Source organism: Nomascus leucogenys, chromosome 17 (assembly GCF_006542625.1).
Source record: "Nomascus leucogenys isolate Asia chromosome 17, Asia_NLE_v1, whole genome shotgun sequence".
NCBI lineage: Eukaryota > Metazoa > Chordata > Mammalia > Primates > Hylobatidae > Nomascus > Nomascus leucogenys.
The window spans coordinates 82993592-83006434 of record NC_044397.1 but is presented as its reverse complement, the minus strand read 5'-3'; the positions used below and the strand labels follow the sequence as shown (position 1 = coordinate 83006434).

The following is a 12843-nucleotide window of genomic DNA, read 5'->3' as shown; positions in this document are numbered from 1 at the left end:
CAGAATAACAAAGTAAACAACCGTGTACTCACTATTTCACCGCTTAATACAGTCGTTTATTAAATTTCACAAGTAAAAAAATGCCTAAACATTACGGAAGTCAAAAGCAAAACTCCAGGCTGTGGTCTTATCCTCCAGCTCATAGGTCCCTTCTAGAGAACGTGGTTGTGTTTGCAAATCTGCACTCAGGGGATGGGTGAGTTTCAAGAGAGCACTCTATACCAGGGGTCCCCAACACCCCCGCTCCCCACCCCCACAGACCGGTACCCATGGTGGCCTGTTAGGAACCAGACCGCCACAGCAGGAGGTAAGCAGCGGGCCAGCCAGCAAAACTTCATCTATATTTGCAGCCACTCCCCATCGCTGGCATTGCAGCCTGAGCTCCGCCTCCTGTCAGGTGAGCTGGGGCACTAGATTCTCACAGGAGCGCAAACTTTATTGTGAACTGCGCATTCGAGGGATCTAGGTTGCATGCTCCTTATGAGAATTGAATGCCTGATGATCTGTCACCGTCTCCCATCACCCCCAGATGGGACCGTCTAGTTGCAGGAAAACAAGTTCAGGGCTCCCATTAGATTTGACATTACGGTGAGTTGTATAATTATTTGATGATATATTATAATGTAATAATAATAGAAATAAAGTGCACAATAAATGTATTATGCTTCAATTATCCCCAAACAAATCCCCACCCCAACCCACCCACTCCACTGCTGCAGTCTGTGGAAAAATTTTCTTCCACGAAACCGGTTCCTGGTGCCAAAAACGTTGGGGACCGCTGCACCTCACAGTTCCGCAGCTGCTACCATCCTGGTTTATCAATACATCTTGCGGCCTCCAGGTCAGCCCCTGCAGCTTTACCTTCTTCTTGTTTATAGCTGCATAGACTTAGATGTTCAGAGAATAGTCCAGTCTCTGTTCCATCCAGCTTTAGAGCCTCAGCGTTTCTTCACATCAGTCACTTACTTATTAATTATTTAAAGGTTCTTGCTTCTTCTTCCTGAAACTAAAGGAGAGGTCCCTGATCAAGTTGAATTTTGCAAAGGTGAGTAGTGACTTTTACAGCTAACTCCTGGGATTGGCTGGTGGAACTCAAGGCCTCCAGCCCTCCCTAAGTTCTCTTAGGGAATCATTCATTCCTTTAAAATCAAGCTAGACATTTTTTTTTTTTTTTTTGAGACAGAGTCTCGCTCTGCCACCCAGGCTGTAGTGCAGTGGCATGATCTTGGCTCACTGCAACCTCTGCCTCCTGGGTTCAAGTGGTTCTTCTGCCTCAGCCTCCCGAGTAGCTGGGACTACAGGCGCATGCCACTACAGCTGGCTAGTTTTTTTTTTTTTTTTTTTTTTTTTTGAGTAGAGACAGGGTTTCATCATGTTGGTCAGGCTGGTCTTGAACTCCTGACCTTGTGATCTGCCCATCTCGGCCTCCCAAAGTGCTGGGATTACAGGCGTGAGCCACCGCGCCTGGCCTGCTAAGACATTTTCTTAGTTGCCTGGTGTGTAGGAGTCTCTCAACTCACTTCTGACTTTCTTCCAGAGAGAACTGATCCAGGCATAGATGTTTATTCAGTGCATCAGAGTCAGGAACCTCCTATGTCACTGTGTTCCTGGCGTCACTTCTCTGAATGCGCTCTTTAATGCTGAAATTTGGGAGAGGAGGCACTCAAATGGAGTTCAGAAAATGCAGGCAATGATGAAAGGTAGGGGAGTTCCTTTATTGTTTTTTCTACAGAAAAAGATAAATTCCCAGCCCCTGATCTACTTGGACTGGGGTCAAACCATTAAAGATGTTTGGAAATATGTCTCAGTGGGTCAGATCCAAACCTCCCCTAGAAGCGGTGTGTAAGAAGTTACACTGAAGATTGAAGCTGGTCATACTCAAGGCATACTGGAAAAAGATATTGATTTAGGCTGCTGGTGTCATCTTCCCCTGGCAAGTCATAGATCTTTACAAATTCATCTATTTCATAGAGAGTGGAGGCCCAAGGAGGATTTGAAGCCCCCAGACATAGCTGTTCAATGTCATATGACTGAGAATCCCAGGATGAATCCCTCAGAGAGGCGCCGGCTCCTCCAGGATTCTTGATACCAGAAGGCTCATATAGATCACGGTCATTTGCATCAGAGATTCCAGGACTTATTGGATGAATGTTTGCGGTAGTTATGGCTGAGGGAGTCTCCTCCTTCTTCACTGAAATGGTCTGGTTTGCTGGTCCTAGTGGTGGCCATGGCTTCACTTGCTGTCGCCGCTGCCTGTTCCATTTGGCACGCTGGTTCTTGAACCAAGTCTAGGGAGGGAGGAGGGGGGAGGTTAATAATGGAGGTTGAGTATAAAGGGGCATCCTCTTGTTCCTCAGGAATTCGGTTTTTTGGTGTGAGAGAGAGTCTCACATTTGTTGGAACAAGGGAAGCTCCTTCTAGCTGCTGCTGTCCTGGGTTTCAAGGGAAAAGTGGGTGTAGGATTGTACTAGCAATGGGTGGAATATGACCTAGATCATGATGTATTAAATAGAAGGGTGTTTGTATTAGTGGTGTATTTTTTTTTTTTTTTTTGAGACAAGGTACCACTCTGTCACCCAGCCTGCAGTGCGGTGGTGCAATCATAGCTCACTGCAGTCTTGAACTCCTGGGCTTAAGCAATCCTCCTATCTCAGTCTCCCAAGTAGCTGGGACTACAGCCATGTGCCTCCTTGTCTGGTTAATTTTAAATTTTTTTTTATAGAGACATGGTCTTGCTATGTTGCCCAGGCTGGTCTTAAACTGGGCTCAAGCGATCCTCCTGCCTCCGCCTCCCAAAGTGCTGGGATTACAAGTGTGAGCCACCATGCCTGGTGCCCAGAGAAAGTATTTTAAAGTCAGAGTATGGGGTGAGAGTTTATCTTGGGTTGTCTTTAGGGTTCATCCAGGTGTTCTCCCATGAATACTTTGTGGGAACTTAGTGACAGGCATCTGGATGACTGTGATCGTCCTGATTAAGCAGAACCCATCCTGAATACACAGGAACAGACCCAAATGGGAGTATCTGAGATCCAGCCTCAAAGAGTCCTGTGTAGCATGGTGGGTCTGGAGTTGGAAAGGTCTAGGTTCAAATTCCAACTCTTGTGTTTATAATGCTTGGAAGACAGCTCTTCTATGTGAGCTTTAGTGTTCCTCAATAAAGTGGGTGCTCATGACAATAAAAATATAAAGTGCTTAACATTTGTCTTTACACATAGCAATTGCCAATAAATAGGAACTGTTATAACAATGATCAAAAGTGTGTGTGAAGCTCTGGGTTAGGCGTGCTACCTACAGACACACTTGGGAACAGACCTTTACTACGCATAGATCAAGTTGTAGCTTTGAAGCCAGTTTCCCCATTGTAGCCAAACTCGGGTGCATGGTCTTTTCAAGCAATTCTCTCAATGCTGCGAGTTGTTTGGAGAGAAATCTTGTGCGTGGCCGACGACCACGCCTTGGCCCTTCTGCAGAGGGAAGAGATAAAAGGCTTTCATTAAAAAAAATTCAGAGGAAAATGAGGAGAGTACTACATCAAGGGAACACCTGTGGGACAAAAGAATCTGAACAACAGCCTTGAGCCCTAGACCTTCCCTCTGACAGAGCCTACACAAATGAGAATGAACCAGAAAACCAAATCTGGTAATACGACAACACAAGGTTCTTTAACATCCCCCAAAAATCACATTAGTTCATCAGCAATGGATCCAAACCAAGAAGAAATCCGTGATATACCTGAAAAAGAATTCTGAAGGTCAGTTATTAAGCTAATCAAGGAGGCACCAGAGAAAAGTGAAGCCCAATTTAAGGAAATTTAAAAAAAATGATATAAGAAATGAAGGGAGAAATCTTCAGTGAAATAGAGAGCATAAATAAAAAATAATCAAAACTTTAGGAGACAATGGACGCTCTTTTATCTACTAGACCTAAGAAATGAGATAGACAGCAACACAATGACCAAGAACCCAAAAGCAAATGCAATAAAAACAAAGATAAGTAGCTAGGATTTAATTAAAAGAGATTTTGCATGGCAAAAGGAACAGAGTAGCGGAGTAGACAGAGTCAGCAGAGTAGACAGACAACCCACAGTCTAGAAGAAAATCTTCACAATCTATACATTTGACAAAGGACTAATATCCAGAATCTGCAACGAACTCAAACAAATTAGCAAGAAAAAACCAAACAATTCCATCAAAAAGTGGGCTAAGGACATGAATAGATAATTCTCAAAAGATATACAAATGGCCAACAAACATATGAAAAAATGCTCAACATCGCAAATGATTAGGGAAATGCAAATCAAAACCACAAGAATGGCCATAATAAAAAAATTTAAAAACATAGATGTTGGCGTGGATGCAGTGAACAGGCAACACTTCTACACTGCTGGTAGGAATGTAAACTAGTACAGCCACTGTGGAAAACAGTGTAAAGATTCCTTCAAGAACTATAAGTAGAACTACCATTTGATCCAGCAATCCAACTACTGGCTATCTACCCAGAGGGAAAATAAGTCATTATACAAAAAAGATACTTGCACATGTATGTTTATAGCAGCACAATTCGAATTGTAAAAATGTGGAACCAACCCAAATGTCCATTGAGTGGATAAACTGTGGTGTGTGTGTGTGTGTGTGCGTATATATATATAATTCATGTATAATATATATAAATTATATTGTATATAATTACACATAATTATATACAATATATAATTATATATAATACAAATATTATAATTTATATATATTATATATGTAAATTATATGATGGAATGCTACTCAGCCATAAAAATGAATTCATGATATTTGTAATAACCTGGATTAGATTGGAGACCATTATTCTAAGTGAAGTAACTCAGGAATGGAAAACCAAATATCATATGTTCTCACTCATAAGCGGGAGCTAAGCTATGAGGATGCAAGGGCATAAGAATGACACAATGGACTTTGGGGACTCGGGGGAAAGGGGTGATGGATAAAAGACTACAAATATGGTGCAGTGTATACTGCTCGATTGATGGGTGCACCAAAATCTCACAAATCACCACTAAAGAACTTACTCATGTAACCAAACACCACTTGTTCCCCAATAGCCTATGAAAATACAAAAAAATTTAAAAATGTTTTATTAGAATGCAAATATACATATTCCAAAGGTAAGCTTCTTTCCTGAGCTTGACCTATGAATCAAGAGCTTAGGCTAAACATTTGACTCACAAGACCCACTCCTCACCCTCTTGCTGGGAATGTTCTGCATTCCTAGAAAATCAGTGCCAACTTCCACTGAGCAGGACACGTTTTTTTAGCCACAGATGGGATAAGCTTATTTCTGTGGCCTCATCCTACAGCCCCCTGGAGGAGGAACATCAACCTCTTCATGACGTTGGGCACCAATATGTTTTCCTAGCAACTTGGGGACGTCTTTCTCTTTCTCATGCTGCTAATAAAGACATACCTGAAACTGGGTAATTTATAAAGGAAAGAAGTTTAATGGACTCACAGTTCCATATGGCTGGGGAGGCCTCACAATCATGGTGGAAGGCAAGGAGGAGCAAAGCCACATCTTACATGGTGGCAAGCAAGAGAGGGAATGAGAGCTAAGCAAAAGGGGAAACCTCTTATAAAACCATCAGATCTTATGAGACTTATTCATTACCATGAGCACAGTATGGAGGAAACCGCCCCATGATTCAGTTATCTCCCACCGGGTCCCTCCCACAACGCATGGGAATTATGGGAGCTACAATTCAAGATGAGATTTGGGTGAGTCCTTATTGAGATAGAATAGAATGGTGGCATGATATTGATACCAGGTTTATATGAGTCTATAAGATTCAGAGTATTTGAGGCCCTATTATCCTAACTGGTCATAGACTCAGTGGCACTGCTGTCTGTGTTGGTTGGCTTTTGAGACCCTGAAGCTATTGGTTTGGCCATTTATTAATTGGGTCAGTAGGGAAGCAGATATGAAGCTTAGTGACCTGAGAACGAATGTCGATTCTCTCATTTACTAGCTCTGTGACTTTGGCAGCCTCAGTACACTTCTACTGTTTGCCTCCGTATCTTTAACAGTAACATGGTCCCAGAAAGTTCACTCCTTTAGGGAAGATGTGAGTAACCAAAGAAGCCAGTCTGTTAATTACAGGCTTGGTGCATGTGTTAGTCCATTTTGCATTTATAAAGGAATACCTAAAACTGGGTAAATTAGAAAAGAGGAATTAATTGGCTCACAGCTCTGCAGGCTATACACAAAGCATAGTGCTGGCATCTGCTTCTGGTGAGGGCCTTAGGAAGCTTCCACCCATGACAGAAGGCGAAGGGGAGCCAAGGTGTTACATGGTGAGAGTGGGAGCAAGAGACAGCAGGGGAAAGTCCCAGACTCTTTCAAACAACCAGATCTCAGGTGAACTTAGAGGTAGAGAACTCACTCATTACCATGAGGATGGCACTAAGCCATTAAGAAGGATCTACTCTCATGATCCAAACCCCTCCCACCAGGCCCACCTCCAACATTGGGGATCACATTTCAACATGAGATTTGGAGGGGACAAATATGCAAACTGTATTAGTGCAGAATGGGAGTTTTTACTATGGTTTAGAATATAAATAAGACCTCATCATCTAGCAAAATCTGATTCTCATGGTCATCTATTTTATAGGAAAGTTTATATTTTCAGGATGCTCTTATTCCTTGTGCAAATACATGGGAAAAAAAAGCCAACATGCTGCCCAGTCATCGCACAGTGAAGATAAGTGATCAAGCACACGGATTTTTCTTAGCTTCTCAGCATTTGTTTAGACACAAAGGCAGAACAAAAATTTACAGGACATTGAAGAAAAATTCTCAAACAGAAAGGGGACAGCAAGAAAGGGAGGGAGGGAGAGACAGAGACAAAGAGAGAAAAAAGAAAGGGAAGGTGGAAGAGAAAAAGAAAGAAGAGGAGGAAGAGGAGGAAAGCAGCAAATAAACACATTTTTTCTTAAGAAAAGAAATAAGGCTGGGCATGGTGGCTCATGCCTGTAATCCTAGCACTTTGGGAGGCCAGGGAGGGTGAATCACTTGAGATCAGGAGTTCAAAAGCAGCCCGGCCAACATGGTGAAACCCCATCTCTACTAAAAATATTAAAAAATTAGAAAAAAATTACCAAAAAAAAGAATATCTATAAATATTAAAATTAATATTCTCAGATAAAAGATATTGCACTCATACATCAAGAAAGTCTTGAAAAGAAAGGAAAGTCTGATAAGACAAATGTTCTTTGAAATCAATAGCTAGAAAGAAACCCTTAGGCAATAATAGAAGAGTTGGAAGACAAAGCTATTCCAGGAAGTAGAAAAAATATACAAAAGTGGACAAAAAGAGTGAAAAGATCAGAAAAAAATAAGGTCTCAGCTCAGGATGTCCAGCACTAGCAATATTTATGTGACTAAAAATATCTCTGACTAAAAAATGTTTCAGAGAGTATCATGAAAATATTTATTTAAAAAAATCAAGATTTAAGAGATGAGGCACAGGGGTTTCCAGATTGAAGCCGTTCCACGATGAGCACAATAAATGAACAACAGGATCATTGTTGCAAAAATATCAGAATACCAGGAATACATAGAAATTTCCAGAAGCTTCTAAAGGGAAGTAGAATTTCCCTTCAAAGGAATGGTAATTAGAATTCTACTGGTCTTTAGAAAAGCAACACTGCACATTGATAAGTTATAGGAGGTAAAATCGAGGAAGGATGTGGCTTTGAGTTTAAAATCGTCTACCAAGCTGAGAGGTCAATATGTAAAATCAACTAATTAGTATTTTTGTATGTTTAGTATTAAACAACAGGAAAACGTATTAGAAGAGCCAGGTACAAGTTTTGATAAGTCAGCTTGTTGATGCATAATTTTTCTATTAGAATCAAATCATTTTAAGAAGTTAAAATAAAATATAACTAAAATTACATTTATGTCCCCAGCCAGGAAATACACTTCTTTTTTTTTGAGACAGAGTCTTACTCTGTTGCCCAAGCTGGAGTGAAGTGGTACAATCTCAGATTACTGCAACCTCTGCCTCCCAGGTTCAAGCAATTCTTGTGTCTCAGCCTCCCAAGTAGCTGGGAACAAAGGCACATGCCACCATGCCTGGCTAATTTTTGTATTTTTAGTAGTGACAGGGTTTTGCCATGTTGTCCAGGCTGGTCTCGAACTCCTGGCCTCAAGCGATCCGCCCGCCTTGGCAGGCATGAGCCACCACGCCCAGCCAGTAATACACTTCTAAACTACGTCTTACAAGTACAATTATAAAAGGAAAATGTTGATAAATTTCACAACAACAACTTTTAGAATATTTGTACAACAGTACTCATAAGTATATTGAAAAACACAAGCCAGGCTGGGAGAATATATTTGCAACACATATAAGAGATAAATTATTAGTGTCTAGAAGACAACAAAAATATTCTACTAAGCCTCAAGAAAAAAAAGCATACTAAAAACTGGGAAATGATAGAAATATAAAAATTAGCATAAGGGAAAAACAGAATGGCCTTTAAAATAGAGTGAACAGATTCAATCACACCGGTTAGTAAAGAAATGGGAATTAAAGATCACATACTATTTTATACCCATCAACGGACTGACATTTAAAAAGTATGAAAGTTACCAGGCATTAAAAAGGATGTGAGTTCAAGAAGAGCTTAGGCAACAGAGTGAGATCCTGTCTACAAAAAATTTAAAAATTAGCTGGACATGGTGGCACACACTTATAAGTCCCAGCTACTCCTGAGGGTGAGGTGGGAGGATCATTAGGGCCTAGGAGCTTGAGGCCAGCCTGGGCAACATACCAAGACCCCTTGAAAAAGAGATGTGGAGAAACAAACTCCTAAGTTACTACAATCCCTTGCAAATTGTTTTTCAAACAATCCTTGTTGGTATAACCCGGTGGTTTCTAAATTTACCCAGTGGTTTCTAAACCCAGTGGTTTCTACCTAGGGTTGACAAAGCCCAGAAGCCACCACAAGGTCCCACACCTCTCACTTGATTTGTCTGCAACCCAATCACTGAAACCCCAGCCTCTTGCCTTCGCCCAACTCACCCAACATGGTGTCTTCTAGAAATGAGTGGGTTCGATCAGCTGTGTGCCGCAGAGCTACTGAGCTGACTCTGTGTGACTGCTGGGCTAAAAGACCCGCTTATTTAAGCAGAATTTTAATGTAATCATGTCCCCACCCTGTCCTACCCTAATATCACGCCCTCCAATAATCCATTCAGTATCTGTTTATTGAGAACCTATTCTATGCCTGATGCTGTGTAGGCCACTGGGAATAAAACGATGATTTAAGACTAATCCTTGACTCCAGAGAGTGGAAGAAAACAAAGGAAAGTGGAGTGAACAGAAAATGGATAAAATGTTCAAAAATGTCACTTGGGATCAATGAGTAAATAAACAAGGTGCTGAGAGAAAAATAAGTTGGTAAGATGACTCAAACTTGGAAGGTGAAGGAGGTGCCCTGTGTGTGGACGGCTTCCAGTGAGACCCAGAGTGCAGCAGGAGGCATCCTGCTAGGAGTTTGGGATGATGGGAGGTTAAGCCCTTCACCCACCCATCTCGGTCCAACCTCTTCCAGTCGAGACAGCAATGGATGACGGTGAAGAACTTGGCAGAGCCTAAACCATAGGGGATCCTGTATCTTCTTTTGAGTATGGATTTGGGGGCAGCTGGGGAGCCCATAATGAGTTTTCAGCAAGGAAACTTAAAATATAAATTGCATTAAAAAAATCATGCTTCTTTCTTTCCTCTGAGCATCCCTCTCTCTGTCCCTCTGTTACTCATTTACTCCACCTTTCAGGCACCCTATTAACTCGTTTATTTATTCCTCCCCCTAATGTTCTTCTCCATGATGGGTCTTATTTGTGGGGTGAGTGTAATTTGGTGGATGAGACAGATCTAGTCTCTATCCATGAGATATGGCCTCCCCACACTCAATGTGGACCCAAGCTTTCTGAAGCACAGATGGGACGCTGGTCTTGGCCCATCTTATACTACCCCCCAACTCTGTCCTCTCCCGCAACCTCCACACCCCCACCAGGTTGGTTTGGAGAAGTCTTGGACAAGCGAAAGAACCCTGGCTCTGGGAACATTGCAGGTAGACTGAAGGCCAAATGATTGAAGGACCCATCTGTGTCTTTTTACGTTCTGTTTTAGGGTCTCACTCTGTTGCCCAGACTAGAGTGCAGTGGTGCCGTCATAGCTCACTGCAGCCTTCAACTCCTGGGCTCAAGAGATTGTCCAGCCTTGGCCTGCCAAAGTGCTAGCGAGCCATTGCACCTGGCCCCATCTATGTCTTTTGCAGGAATAAAATTCAGGAAACTTCTAACACGGTCAAGGGTAGAAACTCCCAAATCCTATTGGAAAGGATAAAGTGGGCCTCAAATTTTCCTTATAAATTTTAGAATGAGTCCCTGGAGTTTCCCTGTGGCACTGATGAGGATGGAAAGAGAGTGATATAGTCAAAGGGTATGACTTCCCCAATAGCAGGGAATTTTGCAGAACTTAACGTTAAAACACCTCTGACACTTCTTCATTTGCTTGCTTAATTATTTGAATGCCTGCTCTGCTAAGATTTGTTCCAGTGAATAGGAAATTGGGATTTACAAAAATAGAACTCACCACCGCCTTCCCAAATGCTGGCATTCTAGGGAGGGAAGCAGGAAATAAAAAAGGAAACAAGACAATAGACAGTTCTGATTATGATACTACTGGTGTTACGAATGCCACCAACAGCACTGATTCAGAGGATGTGCAGTAGTTTTAAGGTAAGGTAAGATATCTCTGAGGAAGTATCATTTTCACTGAAGGAGAGGGAAGAGTGTTCTCAGCAAAGGGAACATCAAATGCAAAGGCCCAGAGACATGAAAAACCTTTTCATGTCTGAGGTGCAGATAAGAGGCCACTGTAGTTGAGGCGTATTGTAGGAGAGGAATATAGGGAAAAGCTCAAACTGAAAAGGCCAACCGAGGTCAGAGCAAGGCGAAGAAGTTTGAATTTTATTCCAAGTGAAGGACAAAGCCATTCAAGGGGACTTGGGAGACCCAGAACACTCAGTTCACTTTTCTTTCCCTTTTTTTTTTCTTTTTTTGAGATGGGGTCTCGCTCTATCACCCAGGCAGTGGTGCAATCTCGGCTCAGTGCAACCTCCACCTCCCAGGCTCAAGCAATCCTCCCTCCTCAGCCTCCCAAGCAGCTGGGACTACAGGAATGAGCCACTGCACCCAGCCTCAGTTCACTTTTCTTACCACAAGCTACTTGAGAAATGAAAGAAAAAAATAGCCTCACCTTGAGAAAGTTGCTTGAGATTCCAGGTGCCCACCTGACAGGCAGGTTCCATGGAGGCATGAGGCTGAGAAGAGTTTGCAGTTACAGTTTCTCAAGATTTTCTCTTGCTGTTGTATTTGTTTTGAGCACACCCTCCCCTTACTTTTGGGGGACTCATTCCCTACTTTCTCATCAAAGGCTTCTCTGATCCCCCCAGGCCAGGTCAGAACTTCTGTGTGGTGCTGCAACGCTCCCTGAACTTCACCATACTTTGCTATGATTATTTGCGTGGGTTTTCTGGGAATGTTGGTCTCCATGAGGGAGGATGTGGATCTTTCCCTGTGATCCTCAGAGCCCTGCACAGGACCTGGCCCATGGTAGTTGCTCATTATAAGAGTTTAGGAGACATGAATAAAATATTGGACTCTCCCTGGGGGAAAGTGGCTGTAGTTGACCTTGCTACTGTGAGATTTCGAATGCAGATCAAATGTTTGCCTATTTTGGCATGCACTGAAGTATTAGGAACATGTTTCTACATCACTTAGGATGGGACGGGGTGGTAGAGGATGCTGTCCACTAGCCTTCTCCAGGCATGCCTAGCATGTGAACCGCAATTCCATTTTCTTATTCTAAGTTGCACATACCTGCAGAAAAGTTGACGAGTGATTAGTTTAACATCTGCGATTTTAAACCCCCCATGTAGCCAGCACCCAGATCCAGAAACAGAATATTTCCAGCATCCCACAAGCTTCTTTCCATCTCTGCGTATGCAATGGTACCAACTTCCCTGACTATGTCATCACAGATCAGTAATGCCAGCTTTTGAACTTCATATACATGGATTATACAGTGAAGACTCTTTTTTCTCTTTGATTTTTAATTGACATGGAATAATTGTACAAATTATCTTTATAGAATACAGAGTGTTTTTATTTTTTTGAGACAGGGTCTCACTCTGTCGCCCATGCTGGAGTGCAGTGGCACCATCTCAGCTCACTGCAGCTTTGACCTCCTGGGCTCAAGCAAACCTCCCACCTCAGCCCCTGAGTCTCTAGGCATGGTGACAAAAGAGACTAAAGAAGCATAGCAATGAAAGGCATGAAATCTGATTGGATGATGGATTTTAAAACAGCTATAAAGGACATGCTTTTGGACAACTGGGGAAATTTAAATAGTACTGTGAATTAGATGCTAACTTTTAAGTGATGGCAGAGTAGAACCTCTATCAGTCTTGTGGAGCTGAATGTACAAAAATGGTAGGTTGGTGCCTGCCAAGTGGGAGAGGGAATGTCAGGCTTTTATCTATTATTATTACTTTGAATTTTTGTTTTAAAACAATTCTTCATCTTTTCTGTTGTATTCTTCTCAGACTGCTTTCAGGAGCTACCAGAAAATAACACGCAAAGTTTGAGACTCTGGAAGATTTTGCTTTACCTAAGTCACACTGATGTATTAAATTTATCATTTTAGCATTCCCTGTAGATCTTGTCATTCCTTACAAATGATACCCTTTGTCTTGGAGAAGAATACTAAGTTAGAGCTGGTGG

At 42.1% G+C, this 12843-nt stretch overlaps 1 protein-coding gene across 1 annotated transcript; it reads right to left on the bottom strand.

Moving 5' to 3' along the window:
- Positions 1–1850: 1850 nt before the first annotated feature.
- Positions 1851–11393, bottom strand: LEUTX (leucine twenty homeobox). The gene is made up of 3 exons (XM_003270526.2): positions 11318–11393; positions 3313–3464; positions 1851–2288 (listed from the first exon to the last, which is right to left on the bottom strand). The coding sequence occupies exons 1-3, from the start codon at positions 11367–11369 to the stop codon at positions 1851–1853; spliced, it is 642 nt and encodes a 213-aa protein (XP_003270574.2). The 5' UTR covers positions 11370–11393.
- Between the last annotated feature and the right edge of the window lie 1450 nt (positions 11394–12843).